The following is a 20,326-nucleotide window of genomic DNA, read 5'->3' as shown; positions in this document are numbered from 1 at the left end:
TGCAATTCTGTAAGGCAAACTCAGTACTGCATGTTATCGGGAAACATTCAGTCCTGAAAGAGACATCTGTTGCTGCCTCAGCCATTTTGTGTACATGGGTAAAGCAGAGAAGATAGCATTGCTCCCTTCCATACCCAGCTGTCAATTATGTTGATATTCCAAAACCATTAATTGTCATAAAGAAAAGGGTAGGCCCTACACCATCACGGAATAGATCATCATATGTTGTCAGGAGTTCTCCTCTGTTAAAAAAATTGTTCCTTGTACAGATGATTGCACAATACCATCTGGGAAACACTTTCTGATTATGACCAACCAGTTCCATGAGAAACAAACTTCACACTTTGGTGGGGGGGAGGGGTGACATATTGTCCTTGTAGTAATGAATTTTCAGCTACAGTGAAGGACACTGTGTAATCCAACAATTTTTCTAGTTTTGCATAGGGTAAAACAATGGACATCTTTTACCACCTTTACCTGACCTTGTAGTGCAGCGTTTGATTCTGGCATTATGAGGTTGTTTCTGTTTTTAGCAGCAAATATAATGACGCTGTCACAAAAATTTCCTTACAGTACCACAGAAAAAAAGAAAAAAATGGTCAGTTAGTTTCGTTCGGTTCCAGCCATTAGACTTTTTCCATGGGCTGTTCAGTAAAGTATGTCCTGAGACTTCCTGCAGCTTAAAGCTGTGTGCTGGACAAGAACTCAAGCCCCCAGTCTTTGACTTTCATGGGCAAATACTCTATGGAATTTGGATTAAGTAATAGAGAGGTATTGATGGAAGTAAAACTGTGAGGGTGGGTTATGTGTCATGCCTGGACAGCCGAGTCGTTAGAATATTTGTGCACAAAGTCAAATGATGTGGGTTCAAGTATTGGTCTGGCAGACTGTTTTAAACTGCCAGGAACTTTCAAATCATGACATACTCTGTTGCAGGGTGACAATTCCTTCTGAAAAGTGCATGCTGATGATTACTGTAATTCCTTTTTACAATGTACAGAAACAAACTTGATTTTTGCCTTATGATGTTATTCCATTTGTTGATATTTTTACTCTTCCTCCCCAGAAGTTTATGTAATGTGCTTTTATCAAAAACATACAGTGTTGCACACCACATCTCATTTTATGTATGTGGTCCGTGCAATTGTTTTAGTGCTGTTAACTTTCCCACTTCCTATGCCATAGGGTTGACAAAGTAATAATTTTGTGAAAGAAATTTCCACAATTTGACTATTAATTGTTCATTTATTTTACACAATCATGATTTAAACTTTGTAGCCATTCTCTAGTACATGTTGAAATATGTATGACATGTTTGTGACATGCTATTGTTGAAAAAACATACTTCTTGTCTTATAGACCAGTTCTCATAGTACAGGATACGAGTACATATCCAACATAGATAATACATCTGACATTTTGCAAAATGAGGAACCATTAACGTACAGTACGGCATATTTAATAGCTAATATATTTCTGTGACCTGCATTCATCACTTCTGTTCATCAACTGACTTAATGTCCTAATAACAAGAGGCCTATTAGAACTAAAGTAAGTTGTACCAATGTCCCTATTATACACCTCACTGATTTGAAATGTACTGTAAGTAATAAACTAACGTGAATTAAAACTCTCCAGGCTACCAATGCTTTCAATAGCACCACAGTGTACAATAGCAACAGTAATCCAACCACAACCATGTGAAGCGCCATCACTCTTTGTAAAGGTAAACTTCAGTACTCCATCTACAAAAACTGCAGTACTATCCAGAACATTCCGCGATCCATATGATTTAACAGTTATATTTATGTTGTCCACTACTTTATATACTGTTGTGCGTACTCGTCCTATAATGTCGCATCTAGTGAGTAATTCAATGCAGTTGCCTGTGCAGCAGCCCAATCCAGACTGGCAGTGTGTGGTGATATCATGTGCTGTTTATATTTGCTTAGTTGATGAACAGAAGTAATTAATGCAGGCCACAGCTGTTAAGTACACCATACTAAATGTTAATTGTTTATCATTGTAAGCCATATTATCAATCTTGAATATTTGCTCATATCCTGTAATACGAGAACGGGTCTATAAGACCAGAAGTATGTTTCTTCGACAATGACATATCACAGACAAGTCAGACGTAGTAGTAGTAGTAGTAGTAGTAGTAGTAGTAGTAGCAGCTGCTTTATTCATCCATAGATCTCTTTTTACAAGGATATAGGACATGTCAAAGTATTTACAAGTTTAGACCAATTTAAAATAAGCTAATTCGTATATACATACACTTACAGATTTCTAGTTAGAGACAATCGTTAGAGTTACTCCTAGTATACAATAATTTTTTGTACAAATAACTTATTAAATAAAGTAATGCCACACTGTTCACTCATATCTCACTACCAGTCACTGCACACACTATACGCACATTGTTTCATAACACTTTACCCACAACACACACAAACACTGGTGATCTCTGGGCCATTTTCTGTACCACAGCTTCCCATTTCCTATCCTGAAAAACTGAGTCAGCATCCCTCTATAGTAAGTGAGATGTTGAGCTCATAATGAGGAAGGAGTGTTGGTATTGTGCAATGCATAGCTTGGGGGTAAGTTTTTCTAGAAAAGAAACTTAGTGTGAAGGTGTTATGTGGAATGTTGGATGTTTTGTATTCATTATTATTATTTATTTATTTGTATAACATTTTTTTTACCCAACCCCTACTCTGTTTTATCTAAGTAATCCTTCAATGTATAAAATGTATTGCGTAACAGGCACTTTCTAGCTGCCATTTTAAATAAGTGTGTTTTTGCGTTTTCTTTTATCTGTTTTGGTAATTTATTGTACAGCTTTATTCCTCGGTAGAAAATCCTATTTTTTCTTGGAAAATGTAAGTTGAGTCTAGCTCTTGTTCCATGGTCATCGACAGAACTGTTTGTGCAGTAATTATCACTGTTATTTTTGATGTGTACAACTGACTGGTAAATGTATTCACATGGAGCAGTTAATTGAACAGATCTTTACAATGAACTCGACTACCATTTTTGGTTATGATTCTTATAGCTCTTTTCTGGAGTTTGAAAATTGTGTTCATATTTTGTGCATTTGTTGCCAAAAAAGAATGCCATAGCTAAGAATTGAGTGTACATATGAATATTATTTAACTAAAAGACACTGCATGACACTGATTTAGGATCCTAAGGGCATAACATGTTGATGACATTTTGTATTAAAGTACCTTTGTGTGCCCCCACTTCAACTGAGAATCAATATACATTTCTAGAAATTTTGCATTTGCATCTATAGAGGTGCCATCTACATTTAATTTTAAATTGTCATTTTCCCTCTTCAAACTTAAATTCATGGCATTAGTTTTCTTTATGTTCAATGTCACTTTAGTGCTTATTGACCAGTTGTAAACTTCCTTGAGAGCTTCATTTGCTTTCTCTGCAAGGAGTTCTCTTGCTTTCTCAGTGACTATAACATTGCTGTCATCAGTGATGAGAATTTTTTTCACCATGAGTAACACTACTGGGAAAGTCATTGATGTATATCAGTAGTAGTATTGGTCCTAATATGCTACCTTGCGGAACCCCCATATTAATGTATTTTGGTTGTGATAAGTGTTTTATTAAATGTTTAGATCTATTTAAAGTATGTGTTATCTCTACTCTTTGTACCCTGTCTGCTAGGTATGAGATCGAGCCCAGTCGTTAGCTACCCCTCTTATTCCTAATGCTTGTAATTTATATAATATAATCTTGTGGTCAACTGTATCAAAGGCCTTAGAAAGATCCTGTAACACACTCATCTTTGTCAAGAGCATCAAGTACAACCTTTGTGAATTCTTCTATGTCTGACTCAGTATTTTTGCCACTTCAGAAACCAAACTGTGATTCACTTAAAAGGTTGTATTTAATCAGGTAATTTATTAACCCGTCTTTCATAATTACTTCTATTATTTTTGAGAATGGTGACAGCAGGGAAATGAGCTGGTAATTTTGTGTGTCTTCTGCATTACCTTTCTTAAGCAAAGGTACAACTCTTGCCTGTTTTAACTACTCTGGAAATGTCCCTGATGTGAAGGATTCATTTAAACATTTGTTAAGGGGCATTTGTAGACTTAGAGAAAGCTTTTGACAATGTTGACTGGAATACTCTCTTTCAAATTCTGAAGGTGGCAGGGGTAAAATACAGGGATCGAAAGGCTATTTACAATTTGTACAGAAACCAGATGGCAGTTATATGAGTCGAGGGACATGAAAGGGAAGCAGTGGTTGGGAAGGGAGTGAGACAGGGTTGTAGCCTATCCCCGATGTTATTCAATCTCTCTATTGAGCAAGCAGTAAGGGAAACAAACGGAAAATTCGGAGTAAGAATTAAAATCTGTGGAGAAGAAATAAAAACTTTGACGTTCACCGATGACATTGTAATTCTGTCAGAGACAGCAAAGGACCTGGAAGAGCAGGTCAATGGAATGGACAGTGTCTGAAAGAAGGATATAAGATGAACATCAACAAAAGCAAAACAACGATAATGGAATGTAGTCGAATTAAATCGGGTGATGCTGAGGGTATTAGATTAGGAAATGAGACACTTAAAGTAGTAAATGAGTTTTGATATTTGGGGAGCAAAATAACTGATGATGGCCGAAGTAGAGAGTATATAAAATGTAGACTGGCAATGGCAAGGAAAGCGTTTCTGAAGAAGAGAAATTTGTTAACATCGAGTATAGATTTAAGTGTCAAGAAGTCGTTTCTGAAAGTATTTCTATGGAGTGTAGCCATGTATGGAAGTGAAACATGGACGATAAATAGTTTGGACAAGAAGAGAATAGAAGGTTTTCAAATGTGGGGCTACAGAAGAATACTGAAGATTAGATGGGTAGATCACAAAACTAATGAGGAGGTATTAAACAGAATTGTGGAGAAGAGAAATTTGTGGCACAACTTGACTGGAAGAAGGGATCAGTTGGTAGGATATATTCTGAGGCATCAAGGGATCACCAATTTAGTATTGGAGGGCAGCATGCAGGGTAAAAATCGTAAAGGGAGACCAAGAAATGAATACACTAAACAGATTCAGAAGCATGTAGGTTGCAGTAGGTACTGAGAGATGAAGAAGCTTGCACAGGATAGAGTAGCATGGAGAGCTGCATCAAACCAGTCTTTGTACTGAAGACTGCAGCAACAACAACAACAAGGGGCCTTGTATAATCTCTATGCATTGTTTCAGTACACACATTGGTACTTCATCTAAGCCTACTGACTTTTTATTTTTTAGTTTTTGAACAGTTTGATTGACTTCATTCTCTGTGGTTGGAAGGAATATCATTGTATTTAGTGCAACATTATTTACAGGTGTTATGTTTGTTTTGGGGAATTTTTGCTGTAACTTCTCTGCAATACTTGAAAAATGCTCAATTACATAGTTTGCTAAGTGTCGTGGCTCATTTATTACCTTATCCCCCTCCCTTAGCAGTATGTTATTCTGCGTTTCTTTGCCTCTCCCCGTTTCCTTTTTTATAGCATCCCAGACTGCTTTGCTTTTATTCTCTGCATTACATATTATTTTGCCATTAAATGACAAGCAGTCAACACCTTCCTATAGATCTTTTTGTATCTATGATTGAAATTTAAGAATTCTGGTTCATTGTGACTCTTTTTCATTGAACTGAGGTATTTAAGTGTTTAGGAGGACTTCTTAATACCTGCTGTTATCCATCTGTTTCTGTGAGATGACGATACAGACATGCGTACTTTTGGAAATCCCTTTTCCAGATTCAATTTCAATAATGTGGAGAATTTAGAGAATTACATATTGACATTGGTTTCCTTATACACTTCATCCCAGCTTTGTTTTGCAACTTCCTTTGAAAAATCTTTTATTTTGATTTCTGATAGATGTCCTTTGTAGGCTTGTACTTTAGGGAATGATTCAATGCCTGATTTTACTGTCATTATTTGACAGAGATGGTCTGATAGTCTGAGATCTTTTACAGCTACATCACATTTTTCCCCGACAATATTTCTGGCCACAAGGTCAATTACTGATGCAGTGATTGTAGTAACCCTTGTTGCACTATTGACCAATAGGGACATACCAAAACTTTGAAGGCTATTTATGACGGTGTTGCTGGATTCATTTATTATACTAATGTTGGTGTTAATGCCCCCACACTGAATTACGTTGCCCTTTGTACTTGAGACTGTGTAGAACTTCTGTTAATTTATTGAAAAGTGTGTCCACACTACCACTGGGACATCTATACACACATAAAATGATTAATATCTTGGTGATATCAAGCCCTGTTAATTCAATAGCTGAACCGAGCGGGGTGGCGCAGTGTTTAGACACTGGACTCGCATTCGGGAGGACGACGGTTCAATCCCGCGTCCGGCCATCCTGATTTAGGTTTTCCGTGATTTCCCTAAATCACTCCAGGCAAATGCCGGGATGGTTCCTCTGAAAGGGCACGGCCGACTTCCTTCCCAATCCTTCCCTAATCCGATGAGACCGATGACCACGCTGTCTGGTCTCCTTCCCCAAACCAACCAACAATCAATAGCTGATATTTCAAAGTTTTTGTCTTCACTTGCTCTACTGAGGTCATATCTTGATGTGAACTGTGCTTCTTTTCTGATATAAATGCACTATCCTCCACCCCTTGAAGCAGTTCTGCAGTAAAAGTTTTCCCTTCCATAAGATGATAACACTACACATTTTAACATTTCAACAAGTCCTTGAGAATGGCTATAAAGCTGAAATCATGATTGTGAAAAATAAATGAACAGTTAACAGTCAAATGGTGGACATTTCCTGTAAAAATGTCTATATGACTGTGTTCCCCCATGAAGGAAAGATCATTAAGATAATAATTATTTTTTTGTTAGAAAGGCAAGTGATAATGCATGTTTCAGGGCTATCACATGCTTTCTGCTATATTGTCTTGGCATGGTCCTTTTATTCTTGACAACACTTTACTGTGAAGCTGGGATTTGGTGACTGTGTTTATGTCCACAAACAGCAGGGTTAAGATTCAGTGAGTGCTGTGTTGAACTGCTCTTTATACTTTCATAACGGTGAACACAGTAACATACAGGCTGACCGTCAGGTAATCAGCAGCATTTAGTGGGGAAACACTTTTTTGCTCCTGATTTCAAGGAAAACAATGTTAATTTCATGTTTTCAAATTATTTTTATGGGATTTTCATCACATGAATAGAGCCAGGAAGAGAGAATAATACATGAATACAAAGCATTTCTAACCATGAAGGGAGAATTCTTTTAATTCATGTGCTGTCATATAATCAATATTTGAAATATTTTGACCAAGAGTATTGAACCTTCTGTAACAGAAGTAAAGAGCATGGAGAATGTTTGAAAGCAATAATTATTATAAATTCCTGGAAGATTAAAACTGTGGGGCAGATTGAGCCTAGAACCGGAATCTTGGCTTTCCTGATCAGTGTTCTTAAAGGCTGACCTAGCCAGGCATAATTCAGAACACTCTTCCATAATTTCAATTTTGCAAATACTTTGTTCCTGCTTTCCAAACTGCACAGATGATGTTTCGCAGAGTAAAGGAGTAAAGGATATTGCTAAGAAATGGTTTAGCCATAGCTTCCATTTTGGAGTGTGTACTATTTTGAAATTTCCTGCAAGATTAAAACTGTGTCCAGGTTAGTTAGTTAGTTAGTTAGTTATTGTTGCATGTTCTGGGGATCATTTTGAGCGATAGATCATAATGATGTGGAATGAGTCATTTTACATTCACATCGCAATCTAATTTGTACATACTGTTACATTCTGAACATTTCTAAGTTTTGAGGTATGAATTAAAAAACGCCTTCAGTCACAATTTTTCGTATTTTATTCAGTACACAATGCATTTCGGACCCTTTGGGTCCATCTTCAGGTGTAATTCGTCTTAATATATGCTTCATTTGTTCTCTTGAATGAGATCAAATGCGTATTCCTGTCACGAAAAGGTTTAATGTTAGGTTACGAATTTTGTAAGTCAGATGTGGAAAATATGAGTGAAATAGTGGAAAAGATGAATAGTATAAACTTGCCAGATAATCCAAGAAAAGCGTTTTTAACGTTTTAGTAACAGCATAAGATTTTTCCTCTATCGTTATCAAGCATATCACTTCATCCAAGAGGCACATTCGCAAACACATGTTTGTAAACACTTCACAGGTGTTTTTGTACATGGTGTGGTCAAAGATGAATTTTTCATAGTGCTAAAGATATAATTATTAAACGATTGTCATATGCAGGAAATAACTTTAGAACGGATCTTTAAAATTACTGAAATAGCTGTGACTTGCGACATCTGTTTGTTCGTTTAACATCAATTCTGTTTTTTTTTTTTTTATTTTGTGGAGGCATATCTCCAGTTGTTCTAACAAATTTAGGGTATTACCATTGGCTTCATTATGTGATACTACCAAATTGTTTTCTAAATTGTTGATGACCTGTTTCGTCTCCAACATATGTTGTGCAAGCCTGAAAGCATTTACATGTTGTTGAAAATGGGTTTTGAAGTTTCTGCCGGTTTTCCCTACATAGTAGGCTGGACAACTGGGGCATGATACTTTGTACACTCCACTGTTGTTGTATGTTCGCGTATTTGATTTTATGTTATGAATGGCTGAATTTCCTAATTTATTATTAGTTGAGAATGAAACTGTTACATTTTTTTATTTATTTTTTTTATTTTTAAGGTTAGCTATTTTTTGTGATATGGGGCTTAGGTATGGGATACTGGCAAATATTTTCTCTTCTTTCATAGTGTTGTCATTTGTTGTCTTCCTTTTGTGTATTTGTTAAATTGTCAATTGTTTTGTCTGTGTAGCCATTGCTTATGGCAATGCTCTTTATTGTATCTATCACATTCTTGAGCATGTTTCCTTCTAGATCAAGAGAGTGTACTCTGTGTAGCATGGACCTAAATGCAGCATGTGTCTGTGTGGTGGGATGGCGTTCCATTTGCCTTCTACTGTATTCCTTTCTTCTGTTCTAGTCAATTGTTGCCTCATGCTCCCTCTGAAACTCTCAGCAACCAGTGGTTCTATCAACTTTCCAGGTCCCATCTCCTTAACTACGTAACTTTTTCCAATTTCTATAGTTCATAACCAATATTTGTGGCCAGAGTCTATATCTGCCCCTGGGAATGTTTTACAATATAAAACCTGGTCCTAAATCTCTGTCTTACCATTAATCAATCTGAAACCTTCCATGCATACAACCTTCTTTTATGATTCTTAAAGCAGTGATTAAATTATGCAGCGTGCAAAATTCTACCAGGCAGCTTCCTCTTTCATTCTCATTTTCCTGCTGTCGAATTCCAGTCCCCCATCAAAGAGTAATTTTTAACCATCTGAATAATTTCTTTTATCTCATCATACATTTCTTCAGTGTCTTCATCATCTGCGGAGCAAGTTGGCGCATAAACTTGTGCTAATATAATAGGCTTGCACTTCGTGTCTGCCTTGGCTACGATAACGTCTTGAAGAAATAAGTCAACCTTATTTTTCGGTGCATTTTGTGGGGCTCATCTGTTACTTTGACTTCTTTCAAAACAGGGTGCTGAATCCTGATTCTAACCTAAAAAAGGTGCCCCTCCGGCACCAGTAACCACAGGGATGTTGCTATATGTGATCGTGGTTCCCCCCCCTCCCCCTCCCCACCCCCTGTATATTATTTGCAAGAAGCTCAGCCAACCTATCTTTCCTTCTGGGTCAATCCATATGAAGTGGTCCAGTGATGGTTGCTTGACCATTTTTAAATATTTTAATTTTTTATATATGATTGCCCTATATTTGAGAAGTTCAAAACAGTTTTTTAAAAAAATTTATCTTTCACCTTTACTGGATGGCGGCCATTTTTGTTTGTAGGCGTGCAACGATTTTTGGGTCTGGAGACATTAGCAAAAATTCGAATATCTCTGCCCTGGGTTAAGTTACAACATTGCAATTGACATGATGGTTTTAGAAAAGTGTCCTCTACAACCCTAAATTCAAAAACAACCAGTCAAAATGACCTCCAAAGTTTGATATCCAAATGTTCAAAAGTCCACTTTTTAGGCCCAAAAATAACAAACAGAGAGTGATTTATGAGAGTCTATTTTTTTCTGTAGTTAGATACCATGCACTACAAGCCTCATATAGAGCAAGAACACTTAAACAAATGTTTCCTTAATTTTTTATGAATTTTTGAAATTTGAAAATTTTCGTTTTTTGTAAAGTTTGGGGTTGGTTATCTCAGGTGGGACATCATATAAGAATATGAATTTTGCACAGTTTGTACACCTATATGATAGCAATGTACTGTAAAAATTTCAATTTTGATATCTGACTGTGAACGAAGATATGAATTTTTGAAAATGAGGAAATAATTAACATTACTCTACAACTGATCTTATGGCTGTTGCCTATAATTTTGACATATATTTAGTTAACACTATCACTCAATATTCATTTATGTATTTTAATAATCCCCCCATGAACCATGGACCTTGCCGTTGGTGGGGAGGCTTGCGTGCCTCAGCGATACAGATGGCTGTACCGTAGGTGCAACCACAACGGAGGGGTATCTGTTGAGAGGCCAGACAAACATGTGGTTCCTGAAGAGGGGCAGCAGCCTTTTCAGTAGTTGCAGGGGCAACAGTCTGGATGATTGACTGATCTGGCCCTGTAACATTAACCAAAACGGCCTTGCTGTGCTGGTACTGTGAACGGCTGAAAGCAAGGGGAAACTACAGCCGTAGTTTTTCCCGAGGACATGCAGCTTTACTGTATGATTAAATGATGATGACGTCCTCTTGGGTAAAATATTCCGGAGGTAAAATAGTCCCCCATTCGGATCTCCGGGCGGGGACTACTCGAGAGGACGTCGTTATCAGGAGAAAGAAAACTGGCGTTCTACGGATTGGAGCGTGGAATGTCAGTTCCCTTAATCGGGCAGGTAGGTTAGAAAATTTAAAAAGGGAAATGGATAGGTTAAAGTTAGATATAGTGGGAAGTAGTGAAGTTCGGTGGCAGGAGGAACAAGACTTTTGGTCAGGTGATTACAGGGTTATAAATACAAAATCAAATAGAGGTAATGCAGGAGTAGGTTTAATAATGAATAAAAAAATAGGAGTGCGGGTTAGCTACTACAAACAGCATAGTGAACGCATTATTGTGGCCAAGATAGACACAAAGCCCATGCCTACTACAGTAGTACAAGTTTATATGCCAACTAGCTCTGCAGATGATGAAGAAATAGATGAAATGTATGACGAGATAAAAGAAATTATTCAGGTAGTGAAGGGAGACGAAAATTTAATAGTCATGGGTGACTGGAATTCGTCAGTAGGAAAAGGGAGAGACGGAAACATAGTAGGTGAATATGGATTGGGGGGAAGAAATGAAAGAGGAAGCCGCCTTGTAGAATTTTGCACAGAGCATAACTTCATCATAGCTAACACTTGGTTCAAGAATCATAAAAGAAGGTTGTATACCTGGAAGAATCCTGGAGATACTAAAAGGTATCAGATAGATTATATAATGGTAAGACAGAGATTTAGGAACCAGGTTTTAAATTGTAAGACATTTCCAGGGGCAGATGTGGATTCTGACCACAATCTCTTGGTTATGAACTGCAGATTGAAACTGAAGAAACTGCAAAAAGGTGGGAATTTAAGGAGATGGGACCTGGATAAACTGAAAGAACGAGAGGTTGTAGAGAGTTTCAGGGAGAGCATAAGGGAACAATTGACAGTAGTGGGGGAAAGAAGTACAGTAGAAGAAGAATGGGTAGCTCTGAGGGATGAAGTAGTGAAAGCAGCAGACGATCAAGTAGGTAAAAAGACGAGGGCTAATAGAAATCCTTGGGTAACAGAAGAAATATTGAATTTAATTGATGAAAGGAGAAAATATAAAAATGCAGTAAATGAAGCAGGCAAAAAGGAATACAAACGTCTCAAAAATGAGATCGACAGGAAGTGCAAAATGGCTAAGCAGGGATGGCTAGAGGACAAATGTAAGGATGTAGAGGCTTGTCTCACTAGGGGTAAGATAGATACTGCCTACAGGAAAATTAAAGAGACCTTTGGAGAGAAGAGAACCACTTGTACGAATATCAAGAGCTCAGATGGCAACCCAGTTCTAAGCAAAGAAGGGAAGGCAGAAAGGTGAAAGGAGTATATAGAGGGTCTATACAAGGGCGATGTACTTGAGGACAATATTATGGAAATGGAAGAGGATGTAGATGAAGATGAAATGGGAGATACGATACTGCGTGAAGAGTTTGACAGAGCACTGAAAGACCTGAGTTGAAACAAGGCCCCGGGAGTAGACAACATTACATTAGAACTACTGACGGCCTTGGGAGAGCCAGTCCTGACAAAACTCTACCATCTGGTGAGCAAGATGTATGAGACAGGTGAAATACCCTCAGACTTCAAGAAGAATATAATAATTCCAATCCCAAAGAAAGCAGGTGTTGACAGATGTGAAAATTACCGAACTTTCAGTTTAATAAGTCACAGCTACAAAATACTAACACGAATTCTTTACAGACAAATGGAAAAACTGGTAGAAGCGGACCTCGGGGAAGATCAGTTTGGATTCCGTAGAAATGTTGGAACACGTGAGGCAATACTAACCTTTCGACTTATCTTAGAAAAAAGATTAAGAAAAGGCAAACCTACGTTTCTAGCATTTGTAGACTTAGAGAAAGCTTTTGACAATGTTGACTGGAATACTCTCTTTCACATTCTAAAGGTGGCAGAGGTAAAATACAGGGAGCGAAAGGCTATTTACAATTTGTACAGAAACCAGATAGCAGTTATAAAGAGTGGAGGGGCATGAAAGGGAAGCAGTGGTTGGGAAGGGAGTGAGACAGGATTGTAGCCTCTCCCCGATGTTGTTCAATCTGTATATTGAGCAAGCAGTAAAGGAAACAAAAGAAAAATTCGGAGTAGGTATTAAAATTCATGGAGAAGAAGTAAAAACTTTGAGGTTCGCCGATGACGTTGTAATTCTGTCAGAGACAGCAAAGGACTTGGAAGAGCAGTTCAACGGAATGGACAGTGTCTTGAAAGGAGGATAAAAGATGAACATCAACAAAAGCAAAACTAGGATTATGGAATGTAGTCAAATTAAATCGGCTGATGCTGAGGGGATTAAATTAGGAAATGAGACACTTAAAGTAGTAAAGGAGTTTTGCTATTTAGGGAGTAAAATAACTGATGATGGTCGAAGTAGAGAGGATATGAAATGTAGACTGGCAATGGCAAGGAAATCGTTTCTGAAGAAGAGAAATTTGTTAACATCGAGTATAGATTTAAGTGTCAGGAAGTCGTTTCTGAAAGTATTTGTATGGAGTGTAGCCATGTATGGAAGTGAAACATGGACGATAACTAGTATGGACAAGAAGAGAATAGAAGCTTTTGAAATGGGTGCTACAGAAGAATGCTGAAGATAAGGTGGGTAGATCACGTAACTAATGAGGAGATATTGAATAGGATTGGGAAGAAGCGAAGTTTGTGGCACAACTTGACTAGAAGAAGGGATCGGTTGGTAGGACATGTTTTGAGGCATCAAGGGATCACAAATTTAGCATTGGAGGGCAGCGTGGAGGGTAAAAATCGTAGAGGGAGACCAAGAGATGAATACACTAAGCAGATTCAGAAGGATGTATGTTGCAGTAGGTACTGGGAGATGAAGCAGCTTGCACAGGATAGAGTAGCATGGAGAGCTGCATCAAACCAGTCTCAGGACTGAAGACCACAACAACAACAACATTTTAATAATGCAATATTAAACAATAGGAGCTTTCGGTTTTGTTCTGTGGTAATAAAAATGCCCATTTACATTTAGGTTTATTATCAATAAAGTAGTACATTATTGCTAGGTGTGGCATAGTTGTAGTCAGTCTGTTCTGAGACCTCTGTTAGAGTGGATGTACATAATTCATTGATAGTGTAGAATGTGTTACGTGCTTTGTTCTGTGTGTAATTTGTAATTAATTTTGAGAGATTAACTGGAATGCAATAACATGGATGAACAGTGCTCTGTTGGACAGATAGCAATTGAAGTGTGTCACAAAACAGTTTGCAGTTCAGAAAACGAAAAATGTCAATGACTTTGATGAAGTTAGACAAACTTTGTTTAAATTTCGAGTAAGTTCTTGTGTAACATCAGTGTGTGAGTGTCATGAGAAGAAATATATTCTGTGAAACTTAAATGTGATTCCTGGAAATTCCCTGTGCCTAAATTGTTACTCAGAAATATTTGTTGTGAATCGAGAACCAGAATCATGTAACCTTGTTAATGACATTTATATTCCTAATGAGGAAGCTTGTAGCATATTGGATTTTGCTTGTTCTGAGTTAGACGTATCTCCCGCTTTGTAAATAATAAAATTAAGTAGCAGAAAAAGAAAAGCAGCTATTGAAAATAAGGTACAATAAATTTCAGACCTAATTCGAAAAGACTTGGAATCATGCTTTAATAATACAGATACCAACATCATTTCTAAAGAAGAAGAAAGAAGAAAACCTACCACTACCATCATCTGACACTGAATATTTGAACTTAATAGAGAATTAAATGTTCAGCGACATCTCAAGAGGAAAAAGTTAAAATTTTAAGTTTGCTCCCTAACTCGTGGTCAAGGGAAAAAATAGTTTCTCATTGTTTGGTTAAACTGACCCAAAAATTGGTGAAAGAGCAAGGCATTCTTCCAGTTTTAGGAAAGAAGAAAGGAGTAGGTGTAAGTGAAGAAACAGTTAAAAAGATCCAGCAGTTTTCAGAAGATGATGAATACAGTAGAATGTGCCCAGGTTCGAAAGATAGCAAAAGAGTTGTTGGAAATGGAGTTAAAGGAACAAAGCAGAAACAAATAGTGCTGTCAAATTTGATGAACTTTATGTAGCTTTCAAAAATTCTCATTCTGAATACAAAATTGGAAGGTCAGAATTTTGTGACCTGCGCCATAAGTTGTGTATTTGGCTGGATCCTCAGGGACGCACTCCGTATGTGTTTGTTTATATCATCAAAATGTCAAACTGATGATTGCATGTACTAAACTCCGCGGTCTTAACTACAAAGAGTTGCTAGATTTAAAGGTCTGTGACACTAACCGTCATGACTGCATGATGAGTTTGTGTAATAAATCCCTGGTAAGGAAAACATTGTTGAATTGTTTCACAAATTTGACGAGGAAATGCCAGACGGTATTACCTTCAAACAGTGGGTCACAGGTGACAGGTCAGAAATGATAACAGTGGTTAAATCTCAGGAAGAGTACTTGGAATCTTTAATTGATAACTTACAAAAACTCAAAAGTCACCGCTATGTTTCTAAAATCCAAAGTTAGTTTTTGAAGGGCAAAAAAGCACAACTTCACGAAACAATGCATAGTGCTAGCTGATTTTGTAGAAAATTTTGCATTTGTGATTCAGGATGCAATATCTACATCTACATCTACATCCATACTCCGCAAACCGCCTGACGGTGTGTGGCGGAGGGTACCTTGAGTACCTCTATCGGTTCTCCCTTCTGTTCCAGTCTCATATTGTTCATGAAGATTGTCGGTACGCCTCTGTGTGTCATATTGTTCATGAAGATTGTCGGTATGCCTCTGATTTTATCCTCATGGTTTCTTCTCGATATATACGTAGGAGGGAGCAATATACTGCTTGACTCCTTGGTGAAGGTATGTTCTCGAAACTTCAACAAAAGCTCGTACCGAGCTACTGAACTTCGCTCTTGCAGAGGCTTCCACTGGAGTTTTCTATCGTCTCCGTAATGCTTTCACGATTACTAAATGATCCTGTAATGAAGCGTGCTGCTCTACGTTGGATCTTCTCTCTCTCTTCTATCAACCCTATCTGGTACAGACCCCACATTGGTGAGCAGTATTCTATCAGTGGGCGGACAAGTGTACGGTAACCTACTTCCTTTGTTTTTGGACTGCATTTCCTTAGGAGTACAAGGGTACCACTGGGTCAATGACCAGGCAACAGTGCATCCATTTATTCTCTACTTTAAAAATGAGACAGATGAAGTTTGCAGTTCTTCAATTTGCATTCTAAGAGACTACTTGGAGCACAACACTTTGGCTGTACATGTGTTTCAAAAGTATGTAATAAATTACATAAAAGAAAATTTTCCCATTGTTGAGAAGCTGATATACATTTCAGGTGGAAATGGTAGTCAGTATAAGAACAAAAATAATTTTTCAAATCTGTGCAACTACAAAGTAGACTTTGGGTTGTAGGCTGAATGGCAGTTTTTTGCATCTTGCCATGGTAAAAATGCATGTGATGCGAGTAGGAGGTACAACAAAACGTGAAGTAAGTAGAGCCAGCCTACAGAGACCAATCACAGACCAAATTCTCACAGTACAGGTCATGTATGTCTTTCGCAAGGATATTATTAAAGGCAGTACCTATTTTCTGATCAAGAAAGAAGTGGTTCTGTAGATTTTAAAACTGTGTAGCAATAAAAGAAACAAGGCATTTCCACAAATTCCTTGGCATTGCAGAAAACTTAGTTCGATGCTATGTAACATCAGAAACCGAAATGTATAATTACATCTCTGTCTTTAATGTTGAATGGCATAGTGGCATGTGTTTATGATGGACAGTGGTGGCTTGCAGAGGTTGAAAGAATAAGTTTGGAAAACAATGATGTTTTTGTGTATTTTTACCACCCTGCTGGCCCAAGAACATCATTCAAGAAATCTACTAGTGACAAAGTTTGGATACCAATGAAAAATGGTTTAAGGAAACTTTCAGTGCTTAAACTTACACTGCAACTGGGAGGTCTTAACCACAGAAGCTGTCTGAAGAAGTAAGTGTTCCTAACACTCACGACCAGGTTTAGGAACAGTCACATCTTGAAGGATGTTAATTGAAAATATTTATTTTAAGTGTGTCAGAATAATATAAATGTTAATTTCAGTGATGTTTCCACTTTCTGTGTATAATTCAGTACCTTACTTCAATAATAATCATGTCCTGCCAATATCATACATGAATAGGCAACAACCACAAGATCAGTTGTAGAGTAATGTGAATTATTTCCTCATTTTCAAAAATTCATATCTTTGTTCACATTCAGATATCAAAATTGAAATTTTTACAGTACGTTGCTATCATATAGGTGTACAAACTGTGCAAAATTCATATTCTTATATGATGTCCCACCTGAGATAACTAACCCCAAACTTTACAAAAACTGAAAATTTTCAAATTTCAAAAATTCATAAAAAATTAAGGAAACATTTGTAAGTGTTCTTGCTCTACATGAGGCTTGTAGTGTATGATATCTAACTATAGGAAACAATAGACTCTCATAAACCACTCCTTGTTTGTTATTTTTGGGCCTAAAAAGTGAATTTTTGAAAATTTGGATACCAAACTTTGGAGGGCATTTTAACTGGTTATTTTTGAATTTAGGGTATTTTGTGTAATAGACAATGTTGTAGAGGACACTTTTCTAAAAATAATCATGTTAATTGCAATGTTGTAACTTAACCCAGTGCAGAGATATTCATATTTTTGCTAATGTCTCTAAACTGAAACATCGTCATGCGCTTACAAACGAAAATGGCCGCCATTAAGTAAAGCTGAAAGGTAAAATTTTTATATAGGGTAATCACATATAAAAAAATTAAAATATTTGGAAATGGTCAAGCAACCAACTTAATTTTTATTGGACCACTTCATTTGAATTGCCCCCTCTGTTATTCAAGAGTAGGCCATATCTAGTCTAATCCCATCTCCCAAATGTAGAAACTGACATTGCACTCAAATGAGATTTTGCTTCAGCCAACAGCAGCCTGCTCAGCTCACTGTTCAGATGGCTCACAGCAGTATTGACCCAGGCCTGGCCATGGCACTGCAGGACCTCCAAAAAACACACTGTTTCATCCAGGTCACCCCCCTAAAGCTGTAATTACTGTTCTTAGCTAGGCTGTTCCCTGCTCCACTAGCTATAATAGCCTGATCCTCTTTACCAAAACTGTGTTCTCTTTCACCTGGCTAAAGATAGCACTTGGCATTACAACACTTGTGACTTCGTAAGCCGTTCCTAATTTGTTCTGCACCATCTGGCCTACACTCCTCCCATGATTACTACTACTACTACTACTACTACTACCACTACCACTACCACCACCAACAACACCACCACCACCACCACCACCACCTAGCACCAAGACTCTCTTCCTCTTACTCTCTTTTGGTACTGACCTACATCAAGTTTCTGCTGCACCCTACTGTAGCCAGTATGTCACTTGGGACAGGAATGTGGAACCTTGCCTTTCCCATGCAATGCTGCCCTTATGATTGAGCTATCCAGTCACAATTTGCAACTTGCCCTCACAGTTTTTATCAAGCAGGAAGTTTAAAAACAGTGCTCACTCCACTGCAGAGTAATAGTTTCGTTCCACTAATTCTTATGTTTATAAATATGTGTTTAAACAGTGGAAAGTCCAGGATGGAATACCAATATTATGCAAAGATACTACTCACCATATAGCGGAGATGGTGAGTGGCAGATAGGCACAACAAAAAGACTTGCACAGTTAAAGCTTTTGGCCATTGGCCTTCGTCAGCAACGTGCGCGCGCGCCTGCCCCCCCCCCCCCCCCCCCCCCCCCCCCCACACACACACACACACACACACACACACACACACGCACACGCACGACTGCAGTCTCGGGCAACTGAAAGCACACTGCCTGAGACTGCAGTCATGTGGTGAGTTACATTTGTGTGTGTGTGTGTGTGTGTGTGTGTGTGTGTGTGTGTGTGTGTGTTGTTGATGAAGGCCAATGGCCCCTGGATTTTCCATTTTTTAATATTATGCAAAGAATAGATTGCTACTCACCTCTCCCACAGCTGTATTCTGTCACCCTTCAAACCTATGGAATATCCTTGTCCATTCCTACTCCACTCCTTCTCCCGAACGCTTGCTTCGTGGCTCATATCCTTGCAATACATTAGATGCAAGAAATTTCTCATATATCCTTCCACCATGACCTACTCCAGTCCGGTCACAGGCATCTCCTATCCTATCATGTGTGATCTACAAACTAAGCTGCAACCCCAGTGCTCCTTCCTGTGTGGACATAACAACTTGGCCAAGAGACAACTGGACCATACAGTTGCACAATATGCTGCCCAACATAATGTGCTTCACTTCAGTGACTGTTTCACACCCTGTGATATCTGGATCCACCAGCTTTCCCTTTCCTGCCTGCCACTTGAGCAGTACATGATAGCCTTCTATTTTGTCAGTGCACCCACTAGTCTTTTCCCCCTTCTCTCTCTCTCTCTCTCTCTCTCTCTCTCTCTCTCCCCCTCCCTCCCTCCCTCCCTCCCTCCCTCCCTCCCTCCCCAAATCTCATAACTACACCTACACCAGTACACCCTCCCCCACCCCCACCTTGCTATCCCTCCACCTCCCCACCCCACCTCCTTGCTCCCATCACTCGCGCCATATTGCTGCTCCCATCAGTTGCAGTTACTGTCCACATTTCAGCCACAGCAGCCAACTCAGCATCCCATCCTTTTCATAATTTTGTTACTATGTTTTAGCAAATTGTGAATTCTTGTACTAATTTCACCTTTTTCTTGGCAGATCTGATAAAATACGCACAGTAATATCCATCTGCCAAAGTCAGAGATAAGTGAATAATCTTCTGTTATAGTCCCACTCCTCTCTCCTTCTGCCTCTCCCCATCATGTTTCCATCCCCCTCTTTAAACCCCTCCCCTCCCATTCCCACCCCACCCCAGTGTCTAAGCATGAGCAATGGAAGAACTAATGCTTAATGCCAAACATTAGAGAAATGAACTTGTTTCCAGTGTTCCTTTTGATTAATTCCTTATTTTGTTTGTTAACATTCATTGTTACACAGTATGAGAAAGCAGTTATTAAAACATAGTTTTTCATTTTGGCAGTATCTTCCAAATCTTCGAACCCTCGAGTGAATCGGATATATCTTAATGAATAATGCGTGTTTATTTCAGAGGTTTTTGTGTGCTTGTGGGCTCTTTGTGAGTTTGAAACAGATGAGCCTAAGGAGATTGTGAGACATGTGAATTTTCACTCCTACCATACAAAACTGAAGAGTATTGGAGCAATGCTAATGAAGCATTTTAAAGCACTGGTAAGTAGAAATAAGCATAAGCTGAACTTTAAAAGTTATTACTGAAACATGAGGAAGATATTTCTTCAAATGCTAAAACATTATTGATATGTGCTTGTGGTTTATTTTTGTAACATAGCAATATTTAACACAGAATACAAAAGCTAGATTTCCCT

The 20,326-nt window shown here is 38.1% G+C and overlaps 1 protein-coding gene across 2 annotated transcripts in view; it reads left to right on the top strand.

Annotated features, from left to right (window-relative positions):
- The window catches only part of LOC126412062 (histone H4 transcription factor-like), a 109,718-nt gene that overhangs the window by 9,288 nt on the left and 80,104 nt on the right, over positions 1–20,326 (top strand). For both annotated transcript variants that reach the window (XR_007575221.1, XM_050081445.1), the window contains exon 3: positions 20,032–20,171. Coding sequence is in view for 1 of the 2 variants with exons in the window: in XM_050081445.1 (XP_049937402.1) it covers positions 20,032–20,171 (140 nt within the window). In the remaining variant the exon portion in view is untranslated. The remainder of the gene's footprint in view (positions 1–20,031; positions 20,172–20,326) is intronic.

Source organism: Schistocerca serialis, chromosome 7, assembly GCF_023864345.2.
Source record: "Schistocerca serialis cubense isolate TAMUIC-IGC-003099 chromosome 7, iqSchSeri2.2, whole genome shotgun sequence".
NCBI lineage: Eukaryota > Metazoa > Arthropoda > Insecta > Orthoptera > Acrididae > Schistocerca > Schistocerca serialis.
The sequence above is the reverse complement of the archived record's forward strand: the minus strand, read 5'-3'. Positions and strand labels throughout refer to the sequence as shown.